The sequence below is a fragment of the Ictalurus punctatus genome, chromosome 29 (genome assembly GCF_001660625.3).
Source record: "Ictalurus punctatus breed USDA103 chromosome 29, Coco_2.0, whole genome shotgun sequence".
NCBI classification, from domain to species: Eukaryota; Metazoa; Chordata; class Actinopteri; order Siluriformes; family Ictaluridae; genus Ictalurus; species Ictalurus punctatus.
This window is the reverse complement of record NC_030444.2, coordinates 14,502,687-14,523,090: the sequence shown is the minus strand read 5'-3', so window position 1 is coordinate 14,523,090 and position 20,404 is coordinate 14,502,687. Positions and strand designations below refer to the sequence as shown.

Below are 20,404 nucleotides of genomic sequence, written 5' to 3'. Positions count from 1 at the left end.
GCCAGAGACATTATCAGGAGAGAAGATAAATAATGATTAAATAATGAGTCAAATGCTGGCTGTAGCCTACGACAGGAAGTCCAGCATTTTTTTCTTTTCTTTTTTTCTTTTTTTTTTTTTTTTAGCAAAAGAAGCCTTGTTGGTAATGTCTCTGCTCAAACAAATCAGATCAGGTTCTAAAGTTTCAGCTTACAGTAATGTTCATAATGTCGTCCTCCATCAACGGTGTCATGTTTACATCTCGAAGCTCGCTATCTAGCAGAGTTGGTTGTTGGCCACGCCCCCTAAATCAGCGTCACATAGCAAATCATTAAGGGAATCAAATCCATATCGATGAACCAATCAAATCTATATCAGTGAATGAATAAATTCCGAATCAATGCATGAATCAAATCCCAATCAGTGAATGAATTGTATCCTGATCAATTAAATCTGAATCAATCAGCAAATCAACGAATCAATCAATTGAATCAAATCTGAATAATGAACGAATCAAAATTCAAATCAGCAATCTAATAAAATTCTGTCAGTGAATGAATAAATTCCAAATCACTGCACTAATTAAATCCATATTACTGAACAAATAAAATACGAATCAGTGAATCAATTCACGAATCAAATCCAAATCAGTGGCCTAATCAAATCTGTGTTAATGAATGAATCAACTCTATTAGGTTGGAGATTTCTTTTGGATTTACAGGTCTCGCTCACACATATATTGAGGAGTGTGGGCTTGTAATGTTTGTTTGACTTTGTGTGTGTGTGTGTGTGTGTGTGTGTGTGTGTGTGTGTGTGTGTGTGTGAGTGTGTGTGTTGTGTTTCACAGACAACAACCAAGTTGTTAAAAAATAAAAAGAAAGAAAGCTAAAAGAAGTTGAGAGTTACATAACCTACATTGGTGTCTGTAGAAGACTGAGGAACCTGACACACACACACACACACACACACACACACAAACACACACACACAGTTTGTAAAGCTTACAATTTATTATTAGAATTAATTTAGAAATTTAAATGAGAAATTAAATTAGGAAACCCCGGCCACAAGTGAATTTTACTTAGGTAAAATTGGGTAATTTAGTCCCAAGATCATGTCCCCGAAATCTGGACGTGTTTCACTTCATGAGTGTTTTTTTGTTTTGTTTTGTTCTCATCAGCTTAATAAGCCCTTAATAAGATTACACAGAGTTTGTGACAGCAAAGAAAACCAGGTAACTAAAATGTATCATAAATAATGATATCTCATACAGCTAATAGTCAGTAATCAAATGTCACTATTGAGGTCAATTAATAGTTTGTGTACTGCTGCCCCCTGGTGGCCACTGCACCAGTCTGGAAACACAAAAAGTAGAGAGAACTCAGTTACCCAGAATTCTCCAGGCTGATTAACCTGGATTACCTGCACCTGCCAGAAAGGAGACTTAAAGCCAGGCTTTGACACAGCCCCTCGTTTGCACCTTTGTAGAGGGGTGATCGGTATGGTATAAATCAGGGCTTTGCCTGAAGTAAGAGGCAAATAAAAAACAAGAGAAAAAGGAAAATAAGAATTGAAAAGATTATGGGGGAAACAAGAGCGAGGGGAAGAGAAAGAACCTAAGACAAATGTAAAAGACGAGCGAACTACCCGATAAGAAGTTTCTCTGTAACCCCGCCCCCCAAAAGGGACTGCTCCTTCCTTAGCCAAGCCACCTAGTGGCTTTCTTTCGAAGTACACAAATGGGTTTGATGGGTTGTTGGTTAATAAATCAACATTTGAACCCTTGGTAAAGTGCTGTGGTATAAATCATCTTTTGAAGATGTGTTGTTATAAATAAATAAATAACTCCAGCATGATGCAATGTATTTGGATGAAACCAAGTGAACAATAAATAAGTAAATAAATAAACAAACGAACGGATAAATGCATCACACGGAGACGGGTCATTTTATGTTTGTTTTTTTTTTTTTTAATGTTTTCATTGGCTGCATTTTTAGAATAAAATTGCATGAAACCCAGAATGTAAACGTTTGCATCTTATAATCACACACACGATGGCGAGTTTAATTAAGAGCAGGCAAGCTACCGAAGCGATTGATGGAGTCATCAGTCAGCAGAAATCGGGCCAGGCAGCGACAGGAAGGTTTGTACAGGAGCGCCGGAGTGACACGGCGGTCCTCCGTGTGCAGTCTGTTCTCTTTAAATAAAATAAAACAAAAAAACGACCATCAACGTGAGAGTGTGAAATCCCGACAGATGGATGTGAAGTACATTCACAGCAGGAGCATGTGCAGAAGAGGTACAGCTCCAGAAATAATGCTTTACACTTTTTTTTTTTTTTTTTAAAGGGGGAAAAAATAATGCTTTGGTGGAAAAACGTGAGCGTTTTCCCGCTTGTGACAAAGATGTGTTTTTGATTTTCTTTCATTTTGTGCTGGAGCGTTGAGGCTAATGGAGCTACCATGTCCGTCACAACGTTTTCCGTAAACACACACATACTCAGACGTTCTACACGTATGTTTACTTTAAACAATAGTGTTGAGCTCCATAATATAGAATAAAAAAGCATTTCAATTTGAATTAATTTTTTTTTTGTGGCTTCTATCTAATATTACCTAGCATTAGCAAATAGCTGTCTTCGTGTTAAACGTTAGCACGTCTGTCCTTAATCTTCACAGAACTGAAGCGAGGCTTTTCAGTTGTAATTCATTCATATTCCAATTTCCTCAGGAATTGGATTATGATCCAAATCACAACGAACTCAAATCAGAACTCCGGGGACGTCCCGGACAGCCCAAATTTCACAGACCAAATTTCAAACCTGGCAGTCGTCCAAGAGAACTAACTGCTATGTAATAAACATACCACGGATTCAGGGAACTAGTCTTGGAATTTCAGTTTTGACGTATTGAACACGAACACAGCTCTATGCTAATGATGGCTAATATACAATTAAAAAAAAAAATCAAACCATTTAAGACATTTTTTTTTTCCTAGTGAATGGAATGGAAATGGAAAATGGAACAAAAGTACGATTTGGTCCAAGATTCCAAAAATCAGAGGTTGACGTAATCGTGAAAGATGCTAATTACCGCTATCCTCATTCTGTAATTGTAGCGGTCCACAAAAAAATGGCCACCCAATGACTTCAAAATGTTCAGCTACGTACATGGTGACACCAAGCATCTCTTTACTGACTAACCATTTGTAGTAAGTGGGGAAAATATCAAGTTTTTCACCAAACTATTCCTTGGCACAAAGCTGATCGTAGCTATAAAAAAATAAAATAATAATAATAATAATAATAATAATAATAATAATAATATTTCGGAGGCATCTTACAGGCGTAGCACTGAGTCCAGAAGAAGAGACGGAGCGAGCAGGAACAGAAAGTTTTCCAGTAAATGATGGAAGTAAAATCATGACCCTTGATATTGATCTGTACAGTATAAATAGCGTATAGCAGTCCAGGAATGTGCGATCGCACGACTGTTAATCGGTGCAATCTTGTTCTCGCGCGTCATTCGTACACACCGTCATAAATATAATGTAGCATTGTTGCTGTTCCACGTACATGTCTCGTGTGCAATGAATATAAATAAACAACCGTCGTAGGCGCGCGCCGTCTCGACGGCGTTAATAAGAGCTCGTCGTTTTCTTCGCGTTATGGATACAGATCTTTATAGAACAGCCACACGAGAAAAAGGGCACGACACCGGGCACTTCAAAAAAAAACAAAAAAAAACAAAAACCCCCAGCTAACACCACTAGAACTGACTTTCTAGAACAGCCTTCGTAGTCGATAGAACTGACGTGCTGGCACCGGTGCGGGCTGCACGTTCTGTAGGTTCACTCTGGAATTACAGGGACTAGAAGACTGAAATCTACTTACGAGTAATGTTTATGTGCTAAGAAGGTACGAAGAAGAAATCTTCTGCTAGTTTATTGTATAAATCGCACGAGAGAAACACTGAGGTACCAGAGATGGTTTCAGGACCTGTGGGTTCTCCATCATGAAGACGAGCCAGTAACGTTTTACCTTAAATATGATTTTATATAAAATAATCTACTTAACCAAGGAAACTGTTTGTTTAGGGGGGGGGGGGGGGGGGGTCATTTACACCACAGGAACCTTTTTCTGGAACTCTTGAAAGAACTGGGGAACTTTACCCAGCAGTGACTTGAAGCGTTAAAGCAAGGCTTTCATTCATTTCCAGGGTCAGAGGGCCAAGCATCCAGTAACAATACCTAGTGGGCGGGGCAAAGGACATGCAAATTGAGCAACTTGATACCAATGAGAAGCCATTATTGATGACCGAGGAATGGTGGGTTTTTTTTTGGGGGGGGGGGGGGGGGTTTGGTTCCTAAATTTCGTTCCTGCTTGCAGATCCTGAACTGGGGTGTTTTTTTTTTGTTGTTGTTTTTTTTTTTTTTTTTTTAAAGCAAGTTTCAGCATTTGCGTGTAGGGGAGTTGGTGAATCTGTAAAGCTCGAGTTTGACCGATAAATGTAGCGAGCCTCTTCTTGGAACAGGAGCTTAAAAGATCTTGAACCAGGTCCCGAGAACTAAACTCGGTTCTGGTTCTTTTAGGTGGAAACGAAAAGTTTCTGACCTCCAGAAAAGGTTCCTGCAGTACAAACGCGCTTGTGGAATCTCGACTGATCCATATTTGGGTGCAGAAGAAACGTCGCTAACGGTAAAGCTTTTTGGGGTGTTTTTTTTTTTTTTCGGCTTAAGAGTACCGGAACCTTACAGAACGGGCGGTCGTGACCTCGGAAAGAGCTCGGATAAAAAGTGCATCATCTGTCAAATACTGCAAAAAAGCCCCACGTTAAACAAAGTGACATCGAATAACACCTTAATACTTAAACACTAGCATTTTCCAATCTTTTTTTTTTTTTTTTATCATGGTGCAAAGTCTTCAAAACAAAACAACAAAAAAACCCAAAAACCGGCAAGCAGTAAAGCTCTCACGTCTAATATTCTAGCAACTATCGTCAAACAGTTACGAAGGCAACAGGATGTATTATTATGCTTGAACACAAACATGCCAAACATCATTATAGACACTTTTTTTTGTTTGTTTTTTATAGAAATAAATAGTTTGAATAAACTCTATGCTCTCTTCTTAAATAATTTTTCCATCTCTATAAGGACTCTGATACACATTCAATATATAAAGCATCTATGATGCACAACGTACTGCAAATTCAACACGACTCTTTAGAAGAGATGTTCCGTGTGGTCGACTCGGGCGCCACAGAAGAGAACTTTGGAAAGGAAAATAAGACGTCGGAGCTCAACGATGCTCCGGGACGTCTGTTGCTTGCTTTTTTTTCTTTTTTTTTTTTGGATATTCACATAACATGACTCTTCGGTTGTGCATAAATAACGTATGTACAGCTTTTAAAGTCTTCAGGAGACGGATTGTCAGGAACTGAAAATGCGGCGTTGGTGAAGGACTGCGCCGTTCTGCCGTCCACGCGTCTGCAATTCGTAAGCTGTACCGAATCTCACCGTGACAACATCAAGTGCTTCCTTCTACCTTCTATTCGGACAAAAGTCGAGAGCGGACGCCTCGGACGAACTGCGGAGTAGGATAACTTGAGGAGAAACTCGAACCCTGTGGGGATTGAATACAGGAAGTACCGCACAACACAACACGAAGTGATTTCCCCATAGACTAAAGCGCTCTGAGTAGAAAGGGTAGAGATCGAAGTCTGGCTCCGGGGAGAACACCGATGCCTGATGGATAACCGGGACAGGACCGCGAGGTCGCCAAAATCCTCACCACGTCTGCGTCACTGTTATTGCATTTGCTGATGGAGCGTTAGAGCTGTGGTGGAACGAAACATCTCTAGATGTTTCGTTACTTATGAAATCCCAGATTTTAAGTCGTGGCTTAAAGTGTCACACACACACGCGCGCACACACACACACAAAACCAAGATGGATGTAAGGGTTTTGTGAGGAACGCAGAAAAGATCTCCCTAGCACGGATGATGAAATGGACGAGCAGAAGAACGTCTTCCGACTTCTACGGCGAGCCATCCGGTTCCAGCTTCACACTCTTAGCAAAAGGGTTCCTCAAAGGTTCCTCGGTTCGTGAAAGCTTTTTGATCTGATCGTTTAGTTCACGGCTCCGGTGTGCCCGTTTTTGCTAAGAGTGTGAAATTTTGGTTTTTCTTCATCCAACAGAACCAGGTGTTTGCAATGGCTCATCAGTTAAAGGCGGAATGTGGAAGGTGCCGCACCTGAGCGGTCTCACGATGCCATTTTTACATCACTATACGGGTTTCTGTAAGTATATCCTAAGTAGAGCTGAGCAACACGCTGACTCCCTGATCAGCGTCCTGACTACTGAACTACGGGACTGGTTGAGATGCACGCTTGGACTAATCTGTATACGATCTTTTTATTTATTTATTTATTTTGCGGTTCTACTTAATTAGAAATGCCTCTGTTTTTCTCCCGGGGGTGGAGCCACACCAGACAGCCACGCCCCCAGTTTCTATTCGCTCATGCTTTTTAAAAGTTGGTGAATTTGCAGAGTGAATTAGGCAATCTTGTCATCCTGTGTCCCTTTTCTTAATCTGACACTTTATTCACGTTCAGTCAGACCATTGGCATCGTTCCAATGTCGCCACCGGTTTTATTTTCCTTCTTTTTCACGTTTTTTTTTTTTAGAAAATGTTGAATAAAATTGACAACTGCCTGCTTTTTACACGACTAAACGCCGTGCGCTCTGTTATCAAACCTAGATATCGTGATTCATATCGTGATACTTCAGCCATATCGCCCACCCCTACAAATATGGCACCTTGTACATGTTTTACTTGAAACGCATTAACTGGCAGCAGATGGCGCTCGTGAGACGTGAGCTTGATGGAAGGTCAATGCTTTTTTTTTTTTTTTTTTTTTTTTTTTTTTTTTAAATGGAATTTTCATAGACTTGAAATAAAAGCACCATGTCAACTAAAAGTTGCTTTTCGATGAGGCACGATATTCCACGGATGCCGAACGTCAGGCGCTTCGTGTTGAACACGCAGCATGAACGGCATGTCGGAGGTCACGACGAAACCACATGCAGATCCAAAACACTATGGTTGATGTGTTCCTAGATGGATGGATGGATGGATGGATGGATGATGCTAGGAGGATGATACGGCACAAATCTTTCACGTTCCGTTGGGCGTAACACCTTCTACGTCCTGTTTTGCTTGGATTTGACTAGAAGAAAACGGTCAAATTTCTAATCTGGTTCTTTTTGTAAAGCAGGACGTTGGGACTCCTCTCATTGTGCTGGAGTGTTCGCAATACACTCGCTAGAATGCTAACCCAGGTTTAAATTTCATTCCTGTTTAATACCGATCGATTACGCGCACCGCAAACCCTCGACTCCAAGTCGAGGAGTTTTCTCTCACCGTGTATGTATTTTTATTTAATTTTTATATATATATATATTTGTGGTGTTCCACAACTCTGTATTCTAGGACCTCCCTCGTTTCCTTGGCTAAAAATTCCCGGTTGCAGCTCTGTGCTATAAATTTATATCCAGTGAAACTCGATGATCTGATCATCACGGTCGTCTGACGCTGTCGAGCTGGAATCGGGTCTCGAGAGAGACTCGGCGTTCTCCGTAAGATTTATCGGTCGAAGCCGAAACCCCAAAGCCGACTCGGCTACAGGCGAGTAAAATTGTATCTCCGATTATAATACTGTAATGAGAAGTTTCCTGTGTTGTCGTCGTCACGGTAACTGAAAACTTGAAGTTAAAGATTCAGCTTTTTCCATAAAGGAGTTGTTGGTTTTCCACAGTTCGTGTCGCAGTAGAAGGCGTTAGCACAGACCATCAGCCTTTACGTGGAGGATTTTGGAGAAACCCGGCCTCTTCTTTAAAGCCTGCAGAGAAACAGCGTCGTTTTAGGGGGTGTAAACCTGAGCAACCGAAAATCAACAAAACACTTAATCTCACTTCCATCAACAACCCAGACTCTTTACTTCTACTATATCTTCACTACCTACTGTACAAATCACACGTTTTTATATTGACGTGTTCGTTCTGACAGCGTTTCTATAGTAACGGTGCATTCGCAGAGAATTAAGGCTTCGCGTTAATGGATCTTTAAATAAAATTTAAAAAAAGCTGTAATCGCATCACTGGTGTGAAGTTTTCTGTAAGGAGATGTTGGTTTAACATTATGGAAGGAGTCTCCAGTGTCGGCACTTTTGCTTGCAGCCATTTTCAGGGCAGAGGAGTTTCTTTGTGGTGTCTCTGAAACATGACAAGCTGCATTTGTTGTTGTTGTTGTTGTTGTTGTTGTTGTTGTTGTTGTTGTTGTTGTTAGCCTTATTAACTTCAAGAGAGAGAATAAAGAGAGGGATGGTGTGGGAACCACTGTTTATAGCTGCTATAACGCAAGTGAGAACAGGAGCTAACTTGTTTCAAGGATGTTCCACAACCTTAAACGTAACTATAAATGGATAAAAAAAAAAAAATCTTTTTTTCGTAAGTAAAAATTGTAATTGTTGGCAATCTGCTGTGGTATAAGAATAATAAAACACTTTTGGGCGTGCTGTTATAATGAAAATAATGAATAATGAAGTATTCACTTGCTTAATCATGCAGTATTTTTATTATTCAGTTCATGGATGGTAAAAAAAAAAACCCCAATCCTATAGTCTAAAAGTATTCCCCTTTTTTTGTGGTAAAAGAAATTGAAACTTAAAAATAAACAACGAGGGAACGGAAAGGAAGACCCCATGAGCCGAAGTTCACGTGATCGTCATATTCTCGCCCCCAAATTACGCAGGCTTTATTTCTACAACTAAGACGGATGGCCTGAACCTCACTGCAGTCTCGCACTACTTTTGGTGTCATCTTCAAGATGATTCATTTTCACATTTACACTTGACTCACGAGTCACCAGTGTAGCAGCAGCTGCAGTATCAGGACTCCCCTAAGTGATTCGTCATTTAATGAATCACTGATTCAGGGAGTCGGAGACAGGAAAGCCCGTGGCCTCTGACTCAACTACAGCTTCGGGTGGTTAATTTTAGCCCGGCGGTGGGAGGATTACACAGATGGGAGATCTGCCTCGAGCATCTTCGTGCCTGCTGTTCACTTCGAGGCGGCTGATTAAAAACCTATTTGAGTTTCTGGTGCAGAGTCCCTGCTCTCGGGCATCACATGAGGGGTGGTTTTGTGGCAAACTGGCCTTCCTTCAATACTTCCACCATTATACTGTATATACATAGATTAGTTTTGGTTCTAAATAAAACGGCTGAGAGAAGAGATCGCCTACGCCGTGAATAATCTGCTCTGGTTCTCTCCATTTTTCTTAAAATAACCAAGTCTATTTATTTATTTATTCATTCTTCAGTTGAACACTACACAGTTTTTTTCCTAATAATTCCATAAACTGATCAGTTGGATCAGCTTCTATGAGAATCTTGAATATTACTGCATATTATTACAGTAACACTAAATAATAGTCCAGAGATATGAATGTACAGTGTTGCGTACTGACCTATTGTCTCGTCTGCATATTTAACCCTCTACTGCACGCATTATTACATTTACAATTAGATTTCTTTTTTTAATTACTTAATTAGTTGAATTAGTCTGTAGTTGGTAAATTGTTGCCGTATGGGTACAATGGTGGAAAGTATCATTGTCAAAAATAACACAATGAACGAGGTGACCTTATGACCTTTCGATCAGTAGTCCGACGTTTTAACCACTTAACAATACTTCCTGGTCATGTGATATGCCCCCCCCCCCCCCCCCCCCCCAAAAGTTTAAAGCACCCTCTTTCCAGTTACACAGGAAAACGGTGGTTTTGTATTATTGTACACTTGATTTTGTAAAATAAAGTGCAATAATAATGGCTTTATTTATTTATTTATTTATTTATTTATTTATTTTAAACCATGCTCTAGCCACATAACTGTTCCTAACAAATATTTCAACACTTTAACTCGTGTTTGGGTTTTTTTTTTTTATTTATCCCCCCCCCTTTCTCCTATCTGAAGACAAACCCCTGGAGACTGAACCGTGGTGAGATTTCAAACCCAGTTTGTGTTTCTCCGCACCTGGAGTTTGTTCACCATCTCATCAAAGAGCTTTCTGGCCTCAGGGCTGTTGGGGTCTTCAAAGTAATCTTCAATACCGATCTGTACAACAATGGACTTCAGGTTACGGCACACGCCTGGAGAGGGAACGAGAAGAGAGAGTAAGGGAAGTGTGAGTGGCTCAGCGGGAGCATTGGATATCACCGGCCGTCTATCAAATACCACTACATGCGTTCGATGGTCATGAGAGTACAGCTCTTTTAAGTAAACCAGACCGAATGATGAGTCTTTACTCGAGAGGCACATTTTTTTTTTCAAAAAGCATTTTTATTTTTTTATTTTTTTTGGATCCGTGTGTGCGTGAGCGAGAGAGATCTAGGCGTGCAGGTGATTGATTCCAGATGTGTAGTTCTGCTCAGCCATGTATGCATGCATGCAGCAATGGATTCTGGGACTTGGATCCTGTAGTCCATAATTCCTATTCACTATTCTGTGTATGACATGCTCACTACATAAGGTGTTATTGGCCCTACTTAGTACACTATATGTTCAGTAGAACTCAATAATAATAATAATAATAATAATAATAATAATAATAATTCATGACTTGCATGCAGCCTATTGACTTCACTTTCTATATTAATTAGTAATTTGTTACATAATATATACTTTTTCTAAATCCAGTGTTATTTTATTAAAGTTCAAACACATGTTTTAATTGACCGGCGTTAAATAAAAGTAAAATATAAAATCTTAAATATTCGAATGTGGAAAATTTTGCCTTTTTTTTTTTTTTTTTTTTATATGTAAATATTAGAATCGTTCATAATACGGGAATGCATTTATTTTCCTTACAGGAATAAATTAATAAGACTTTTAAAGCAGCAGGGATAATAATAATGTAGGATCTAGTCTTAAAAAAATTAAAATTAAAAAAAGTTATTTCCTCATGAATCAGATTGAGTTTCATAGAACTTTTCAACTGTAACCTTTACTTAACGTTCAGCTCACTTCTGAATGTTGTGTTTATTTTTTATTTATTTATTTATTTTTTAATTGTATGTGTGTGTGTGTACAGTGGTGCAGAGCAGGGTGCGGACTCACTGTTAAAGTGAAGGAGAGCTTTGGGCGTGACGGGAGTCGAGGTGAGAACCAACATCTCCAAACCCTTCAGACCCTCACGACACACTTCAGCGGCCACTTCCTGATTAATCTCACTGACGTGGTCCAGTTCCAGCACCTGCAGCCTCATACAGTTCCTCGCTGTAACACACACACACACACACACAGCATTTGTTACACACTGTGATTTTGGTGGATGTTCGCTCAAGCTAGCAGTGTTGAAATTCTAAACAAATAGAGCTTATTGTTTGTGTGTTGCCTTCGACTCGTGCCATGCCCACAAAACACCAGAAGAGGCGGAGCATTCTGAATGAACAGGTCTGATTGACGGGTGAGTAGAGACGACCGCGTGTCCTGATTAATCGGATGATGTTTCTCCTCTGAGCAACTGTTTTTACTGAAATTATTAACTAATATATTATAAAAGTGTCCTGACTTCAGCATTAACACCTTACAGTGGGTCTTAAATCCAAAGAAATAAAATCAATTAACTGCAATTTATATATGACTTGACGGTAATAAATCCTGCATTTCATCTTTATTAAACAAATAAGTAAGGAATAAAACATCATTTCCTAGGACAGCACTTCCTGAAGCGTTTCATTTCTCCACAGCAATTTGCCAACAGATTATTCATTTATTAACAAAAGGCACGTCGTACTTTTTTATCCATTTCTAGTTACATTTCCTGTTGTGCAACGTCCTGGAAACTAATGAAAGTTCTCACTTACAGTAACCGTTGCAAAAAGTTACCGCTTTACTTCTGACTGTTACGAAGCGCTGACACTGGAGACTCCTTCCGTTTAACGTCTCCGTCCAAGTCGCTGTGAATGTGCCGTTACTATAGAAACGATCATGTATTACAACGTCACCTAATTGGATCGTTGGCTTATTTTAGCTACTCGTTGGAGCCAAAAATACAGTTAAATACAATGATTTCAAGCTTCGTTTAGGAAAGAAGGTGAAGCGGCAGAGACGTATCGAGCTCTTGCTTCAGACTAGTTATTCTGAATGTACTTTAAGTCATAAATGGAATAAACCCTCTTTCACGGAGTAAAAATACAGAATAGGCTTTCAGACTTCCAACATAAAAGCCCTGATGGGAAAAGGCCAAAGCCATTATTCCTAAATGGAGGAAATCCAGTACTGCTGGAAGTCTTTCTTTACTCAACGCCGAGTCGTTCAACATGTACAGGTTTCTTTATTCAAACGTTATTATTTTACAGGGTAATTTCCTGTGTAGCATCTTTTTATAAAACTCCGTCAGATGCATTCATTAGTTCCATCATGTACTTGCTTTAAAAGAGGGCCTTATATAGCCAGTGCTGCTGGATGTATTTTTACAAGATATTATTAAAAGCATGACAAGTAGTGGCAGCTTTTTATATTAATAAACATCCTATTTTTCTCTTTACGGGGTTTCTTTTTTTTCCTCTCTCTCTCTCTTCATTCTTTTAAAGATGACAATCTGTCATTTTTGAACATGTTTCCAGATCTGTAGTAATTATACACGTTAAAATACCTTTAAACTGTAGATGCGCCTAGTTGTCTTGTATTAAAATCCTTTTGCTGCTGAAATAAACTCCGCCCCCTTCTCCGAGGGATGTGTTAACGTTCCAAACGTTACTAGTGCGTCTTCAAACACTTTATTTTTTTTTCCCTGTTACTCACCCAACGAGGCCAATCCCTGTATACCACATCCAGCTCCGCCCACTCCCAAAGCTCGTAGGTGTGGCCAGCACCGGCCAATCGTCTGCAGGCAGCGGTTACTGAAGCGGGCTGGTTGTTGACTATTAAACATAAAATGGAAAAAAAATAATAATAACAGAAATGTACACATCGCACCCGTTATCGAGCGCTAGTGCTGTAACTAACACCGCTGTAGCTAAAACTTGAACAAATCTCGCACACGCACTTGATTTGTGTGTAGTGTTTTTCCGGGTAACAAAGTGTTCAACTTTTTTAGCTTTACAATTCAGCTAGCTAGAATTACCCATTTTACAGTAGTAAGATGGTGACTAAAAATGTGAAATGCCCCCTAGTGGCCTGGAGGACTTCTGATATGAGCGATGTTAAAGACAACTTTTTTTTTTTTTCTTGTTAGCTTTGGTTAATGCTAATTTTACTGCTAGTACTAATATATTTAAACAAAATAAGTGTCATTTTTATTTCGCAAAGGTATTTTATTTTCAGGGTTTCCCCATCCTCCTGAATTCTCCCACTCGATGTAAATGTGATAATCTCCTCTTCTCATCTACGTAACGCTTAAAAAAAAAAAAAGAGAGTTTTGTCTTACCAGGGATGTAATGGTGCCACCTGTAAGGAGATGATGTCCCTGCAGCCTGCTCCCAAAGCCCAGATCACCTCCTGACCCACTGGATCTGTAGCACTCCTGGAGAAAAACCAAATCACATCTCGTCACTCGGGAAAGACCCTGGTTCTAATTTTGAGAAATTGAGAAATTCATGAGAATGAGCACAGAGCAGCGCTCCCCTGGTGGACTGACCGGTACGTTACAGCCTGTAGGGCTCGGCAGTAGCAGCTGGCCAGCCACAGAGAGCGATCGGTCAGCAGGTTTGGACAATGAGACACCTTCAGAATGAGCAGGTTTCCTCCCGTCGCTTTCAGCAAGGCCTCCAGACCTTCCTCCAGACACCCACTAACACCAAAATAGAAACTAGTTAGACTTTGATTTCATACGTGCAAATTAGAAAACACATGACGCTATCACTAATGCGTGTAAATGAATGATTCTGAAGGGCAGGTATTAAATTTACAGAAGCCTGTATTTCCTGCCCTTTAAGACAATGGAGTACACCACCGAGTACTGGGAAAGTACCGTGTGCTCTTCAGATATTCCTCCTTGGTCTCCTTCTTTCCTCTCTGCCTCGGTTTGAGGTTCTGCAGGATCAGAGAGTGGGTCTGCGTGCACCACTGAGAGAGAGTGCACAAGAACTGGACATAGAAAAACAAAACCCTGAGTTATTTAAGCACTGAATTGAACGCTGATCATCAAATAGCTGATAATTTTGTACATGCAAGCCTGAGTGATGGGAACGTGGTCTTAAAAAGAAAACTGGGAACCTTGGAGGAGATGCGAGCGTTCTCCAGCAGCACTCTTGTCCAGACGGCGGGGTGACGCGCCACAAACCTCCAGTCGCGACACACCTCGGCCGTCCTCAGCAGGGTTTTAGTGTCCAGGTAGGTAAAGATGCAGAAAAGCGCCGCCCGCATCTTGAGCACCTCGGGGCTGATCACCTCGCTGGTCTTGGACGGGCTCTTCTCGTGACGGCAGAGTTTGTAGCAACCTTCAGAACGGCCTGAAGTGAAAGCAACCGCGAATGAAAATGGAGTAATCGATGAAATTCATGATTCAACAGTGATGTCATGACTATATGCCAATTCTTTTGGGAATGGGTTTAATGTGTTTCTTGAGTTACTTTTATTAGTCTGCTTTGTTTTTTCAGCTGTCTTATTTTCATCACAATTTCTAGAAGCAATTCCATGTTCTGTTCTACTGTACTAGCAAGGGAACATGACTGAAAAGGTAGCAAAATTGGCTAACGATTAGCATGTTATAACATATTTATTCACAAGGGGAAGCATATTGGTTTTTCATCCCAATAATTCTAGAACTGGCAACAATTGGCATTTAAATAGATTTAGGTTGACTTTATGCAAACCATGAGGTGTGGGGGAAAAATGTGGGTGGGGCATGGGGATGGGGAGGGTGTTTTCCATAGTATACATTCTACTTCACACTGGATTATACCAATGGTACAGTCCACATGGTGGTGCCAGAGCACCACAGACAAAATGCAAACCTCACTGCTGCGTCCTACATGGCTGTTCTGTCAGCCAGAGTATGAGATCGAAAACCAATTCTACATCACGCAGTCGGTTACAGAGCCACCGGCTGGGGTATCCTGATCCTTCTGGGCTGCGGGAGGCTTACTCCAACACTGAAGACCTTCATATCTTCAGAACAGCATCACAAGGAACCCTGACTGTGAAGCTGTGCCCAGTTCAGTTACAAACAAGCTCATTATTTCACTGGATGCCTATTTTTCCCCTTCAAAATACAGCACTTTGAATAATTTTTAATATTCACTGAACATTTCTCATGTAATTTAGTACCTAAATGGGTGGGGAAAAGGTCTGAAGCCATGTGCCACATTACGGATTTCGTCACACTGTGATCACATTAATTTTTGACCCGAATTAACTGGCTTTTGTGCAAACTACTCCAATGCCACAGTTTATCAAGGCAATCTGAAACAATGAAAATTGGATCAAAATATGAGTGGAATCTAGTTGTGCTCCCACAAACCTAGCTGATCTAAGCCTCATGTTAGGCAGAAGAAGCCTCGGGTTAGAGAAAACGCACTGTTCGGCCATAACGTTAAAACGTCTGGAGAACCTCCAGACTTGGTGATTTAAAAGCCTTGGATGGGTGGAAGACGCCTTGGCTGGTCAGGGGACGCTTCAGACTGGACAATAGAAGACTTTTGTATTGCACAGAATCCCCAGACTGGGTGGAAGAAGCCTTGAGTTGGACACAAAAAGCCCTAGCCTTGGTGTGAAGAAGCCTTGCGTTGGAAGAAACCCCAGTTTGAGAGGAAGAACCTTTTTTGGGTTGGTCGGTGGATATCTGGGTTGGTTGGAAGAAGCACCAGTTTGGGTGGAAGTCATCTTGAGTTGGTCTTGGGTTGGAATGAATCATCAGATTGGATGAAATATTTTGCTTGGACAGAACAAGCTAGAGATTGGGTTAAAGGAGCCTTGAGTTGAGCAAAAATAGTATTTATGATGTCAAGGTGGGTTGTCAAAGAGGACCACCATCACGGCAACAACGTACATGCGTCAGATCAAGTGGACGTGTTTGGTTTTTCAAGCATCTGCCATATCAGCACTGTGGAGATACCTTGCCTCATATTTCAAATATGCTGGGTGCAGGTTCTCTCTCTCTCTCTCTCTCTCTCTCTCTCTCTCGCTCGCTCTCTCACACTGTGGTGTCTTCCCACTGAGGAAGATTAAACTGAATGTTTTCCAGCACCACCTGTAACTCTCCAGTTTCATCAATCACTGCCTACTGAATTGAAAATGAGGTGGGAGTAATCACTCGACTCGTTCATCCATACCAAAACTGAGAACATGTGCCACAGGTGAGAGAGAGAGAGAGAGAGAGAGAGAGAGAGAGAGAGAGAGAGAGATTGATTTTTGTACCTTTTTCCAAAGATGAGTGAGAGGGAAAAGACAGACGGTGAGGAACTGCTGGGTGCCTGTCAGGTTGGCTTCTTTTCTCTTTTTTTCTTTTTTCTTTTTTTGGGCTTGTTAGTCACACTGTAGCAGTGTAGCGCTTACAGATCAGTGTGTTTGCCAATTACTGTCATGGGGTACAACATGGTGGGAATTAAAGGAGCAGTTTGACCTGAAATGAAAATTTAAAGTCGTCGCCCATAAACGTCACCTGTTAGCCAAGACGTATTCTATGTCCAAAGTTGAGCTCCGAGGACGGCGTCCGTGTGTCGTAACAGTCGGTGGTAAAGCTGTAACTTTAGGTTTTCCGACATCTTTAGGACGGAGTAATTTTATACTAGTAGTTTATATTAACATGACGAGCTACATTTTATTTATTATTAACTTCAAAGGAAAGAAAAGAGAGGTGAGGGGACAACTGTTCATCGCGGTTACGTGATGACATGAATTCATTTTTCTGCAGATGTTCCACAACATTAAACATCAAATATTCCACTCCAAATGCAATTATTATATTCTGTGTATATTTGGATTAGAGCCACAATTAATTACCAAAAAAAAATCTAATAAATAAGCGTCCGTTCAGCAATCGCTCATCCGTGTCGCTCTGGCTGATCTGAAGTCAGTGAGTGGGTTGCTGTGTTTTATTACTCATCTCTCTGTGACGTGAGATCTTGCTGTTTTGGCCTGCTCTGACATTAATGCACTCACACTGACCTACTTCTCCTACTCGCACACATACACACAAACACTGCTGAGACCCACAGGACGCCCATCTGTTGTCCCAGAGTGTTTCCTGTACCGAGCGGTTGTTACCTGTCCCCAGCCGGTAGCCACTGCGGTGAGGGCAATGCTGCTGACACTCCGCCCTCCTCTCCTGCTCCCACATTTCTGCCTCGGACTCGGTGGTGCGTGAGGCCACGTCGGAGACGTCCCCTTCCTCGCCCTCGGTGCTGTTACGGTACGGCCGCCGCTGCCAGTTCTGGATGGCTTGCTTGCGGAGGCCCCAGTTGCGGCGCTCGTAAGGCGAGGGTTCTCCCGGACGGCACTGCCCGTGGTAGTACTGAGCCTCCAGACTTCCCTCCAGCGCCTGCAGCTCAGCGCTGTCACTGTCGTAACCCGCCACCGAGGCCTGGGACGCCGACTTCGACCGACCAGACGCCCTACAACCAGCAGCGTGAGATTTTTAGGCATGAACTGTATGGGGCGCCTTTTGGACTATAATAACATTCCATTCTTCAAAATAGTATCAAAATATACAGTATTTCACAGACCATACAGGATTTCGCTGAGTTTTTTCTTTGTTTTTTTTTTTTTCTTGTGATTGAAGCCAACAATGCTTCATTTTTTTTGCACTGTACTTTACTTCAATTTGCGAAATTGCAATTACATTACACGTTCTTTCGTAGTGACTCATTTCAAAATGCTTCACCTTGGACTTTAATCTTTATTTATTTATTTATTTATTTATTTATTTAATGTTGAGTGCATGAGGATATTTTAAGATCTGAATAAAGTTGTTTTTGTTTTCTTTCAGCTGGACGCATGGGGCGTCTCTCTGATCTGTTTGTTTGCAGTTCCACCCAGAGACATTTAAAGACATACAGTATTGACACAGCTCCCAGATCAGTGTGGAGACTTAAAGGATAGTTGAGGCTCCTGCAGAGGATCATGGGAAAGGAATGTTCTTTCCCTCGGAGTTACGGCAGAATTTCCACTGGGCATTCCAGCCAGACACGTAGTCACTGCTGAGACGTTACCATCCGCAGCCATGCGCTCTGATTTTAAAAGGACCTGGCGCATGAGGAAAAAGAAAAACGGTGTTCTGATATATGTACACTTTACAAATGATCCTCTGGGTGCCATGGCAACACGTTCTTGCAAACGATAAAAGCTCTCTTTTGTCTCTCTCACTGAGCTACTGTGCGATTTCTGCAGTTATCCCAGTGTTTAGCTTAGGAGAGTGATGCACGACCGGCCACTGCACGCCTATAAAAACTCACCGTGTCTCAGAACAGAAGCTCTACAGGCCCTGAGGTTGCCAATCACACGATAAATCCCCTTCAGGAAACTCCTTGAAACGTTGATGGCTATTACAGCGCTCTTCGGTACCTTCTCCGTAATAAAACCCTGATTTTTATAACAATATCAACTTCATCAGCAGCTCAGTTATTGATGATGGAAGATATTAGCGCACTAATAGATTCGGTACTCGGATACATGGTTATATCTTAGTACAAATGACCGAGCCGTCACGTCGATCGATCAGGGACGCAATTTTATTTATTCTCGAATCAAACATTTGGACGAAACTGCTCAGTATTCAGCCCACAAAATTCCGCTCGGACGTTTCGGAGTTTAATTATTCGCATCACGGTTGTCTTTTATGACTCCGCCTATTTTTTAATTTTTTTTTGGGCTACGTAAAATGTAGCCCTGGCTCAGTACAGTGAGCTTTGGGCTACCGCTCAGAAGGTCATAGGGGTTCCAATCCCAGAACCACCAAGCTGCTACGCTTGGGTCTTTGAGCTCCGAAGATGCTTAAAACCTAACTGCATAATTGTATCCCATCTTTTTTTGAATAAAATTAATTAAATTCATTTATTTTATTGTTTGGCACATGCACTATCCCATGACTCACCCAGTGCTGGGAGACGAGCGTCGATCTGAGACCTGGTACACGCCCCTCGAGCCAGAGATACTGGAGTTCCTCTGTAGAGAGGGAGAGAGAGAGAGAGAGAGAGAGAGAAATTCCACATATTGCATATAGGTAATAAATAAATAATAAAATAATAAATTCCACTCTGCTACAGTAGACAAAACTCCTGCGGCGTTACAGAGATGTCGGAGGCTGAGCCTTCGAGCATCTGATCTGGTAGAGAATCAGACGCATAACAAAAATATCTCCAAAAGCATTTCAGACGTCTCTGAGCAACTCGGGAGTCGACATCCAGACACCTCGGGAGCTAAATATAAAGAAATATACATAGCATGAAAAATAAACCATAACACATGATACAGTGTAAACAAGGACATGAACCATGTATGAGATTTTGGAAGAGCATTAAGACCTTCGATAGTTTAGCTAGCTCAGTTAGCACCACTCCATTTATTCGAATAGCTAGCACAGTTAGCGCCGTAAACCACAGCCTTCTAACTGTTTAGCTAGCTCAGTTTAGCGCCATGGCCTTCTTTAACATAAATCTCAGTTAGTGTGATCATCACTATTACTTTAGCTAGCTCACTTAGCACCATAGAGTTTATAAGGGCAGCTTCCTAAATTTAGCAACATAATTAACCTTTTGCACAGAAATGTTCATGTAGAAGTGTACAAACCTAAAAATCTGAAAGATGGAGAATCTGAAAAATACTATATAGTTCAAATAAAATAGTATAACGGTATAGTGTACTATTTTAACGATCATAAGAGGTGGTGGTGCACAGACCATCGGGACATTAAGTTACTGTGTCGGTCAGTTTAGACTCTCGATAACTTTATTAGGAGCGCTGAAATCACAAACCTGCCGAAAGCTACGATGCTAATTAACAGCTAAGCAGCTTGGTTTTGTTGTTAACCTTCTAGTCTTTTCTCAGTGACACATTTTTATTTTTGCAAGGAAATGTGAACTATAAAATCTTTAGTGTAAGTACAGTATTACACAGAACAATATTTCTTCAGAACTGTGCTAGATATTTCTTGCTAGTTTTGTTTTGACTTTTCCCCTGCTACATTTTCTCACTCCTCCTCCTCCCTGTGCTCTACTTCGGCCCTGTTCCAAATCACAGCGTGCTCCGTATATAGCGTGGCCTCCTCCTGACACACCGAATGCTGGTTTTTCATCAGGAAGGGGGAATGTAGGTCGTTGGCTGGCATTAAGGAGCACTTGAGCGCTGTCGCTGCGAGTCAGAGAGCTACGCTAATGCCCTCCTCGCTGAGTTCAGGCGGATGCTAACGTTGTTGCTGTTGTGC

At 41.2% G+C, this 20,404-nt stretch overlaps 1 protein-coding gene and 1 long non-coding RNA gene across 2 annotated transcripts in view; one reads left to right on the top strand and one right to left on the bottom strand.

The window, feature by feature from the left end:
- Positions 1-2,200: 2,200 nt before the first annotated feature.
- Positions 2,201-17,340, top strand: LOC108260497 (uncharacterized). The gene is made up of 4 exons (XR_001811156.3): positions 2,201-2,278; positions 11,132-11,198; positions 11,467-11,506; positions 17,202-17,340. It is a non-coding gene; the product is annotated as an uncharacterized LOC108260497 (long non-coding RNA).
- The window catches only part of fbxo41 (F-box protein 41), a 31,024-nt gene continuing 14,943 nt past the window's right edge, over positions 4,324-20,404 (bottom strand). The window contains exons 4-13 of the mRNA XM_017460847.3: positions 19,076-19,146; positions 17,251-17,597; positions 14,260-14,495; positions 14,015-14,130; positions 13,682-13,834; positions 13,472-13,567; positions 12,847-12,965; positions 11,158-11,316; positions 10,075-10,190; positions 4,324-7,881 (exon numbers count right to left, since the gene is read on the bottom strand). Coding sequence (XP_017316336.1) covers positions 7,819-7,881; positions 10,075-10,190; positions 11,158-11,316; positions 12,847-12,965; positions 13,472-13,567; positions 13,682-13,834; positions 14,015-14,130; positions 14,260-14,495; positions 17,251-17,597; positions 19,076-19,146 — 1,476 coding nt within the window. The 3' untranslated portion in view covers positions 4,324-7,818. The remainder of the gene's footprint in view (positions 7,882-10,074; positions 10,191-11,157; positions 11,317-12,846; positions 12,966-13,471; positions 13,568-13,681; positions 13,835-14,014; positions 14,131-14,259; positions 14,496-17,250; positions 17,598-19,075; positions 19,147-20,404) is intronic.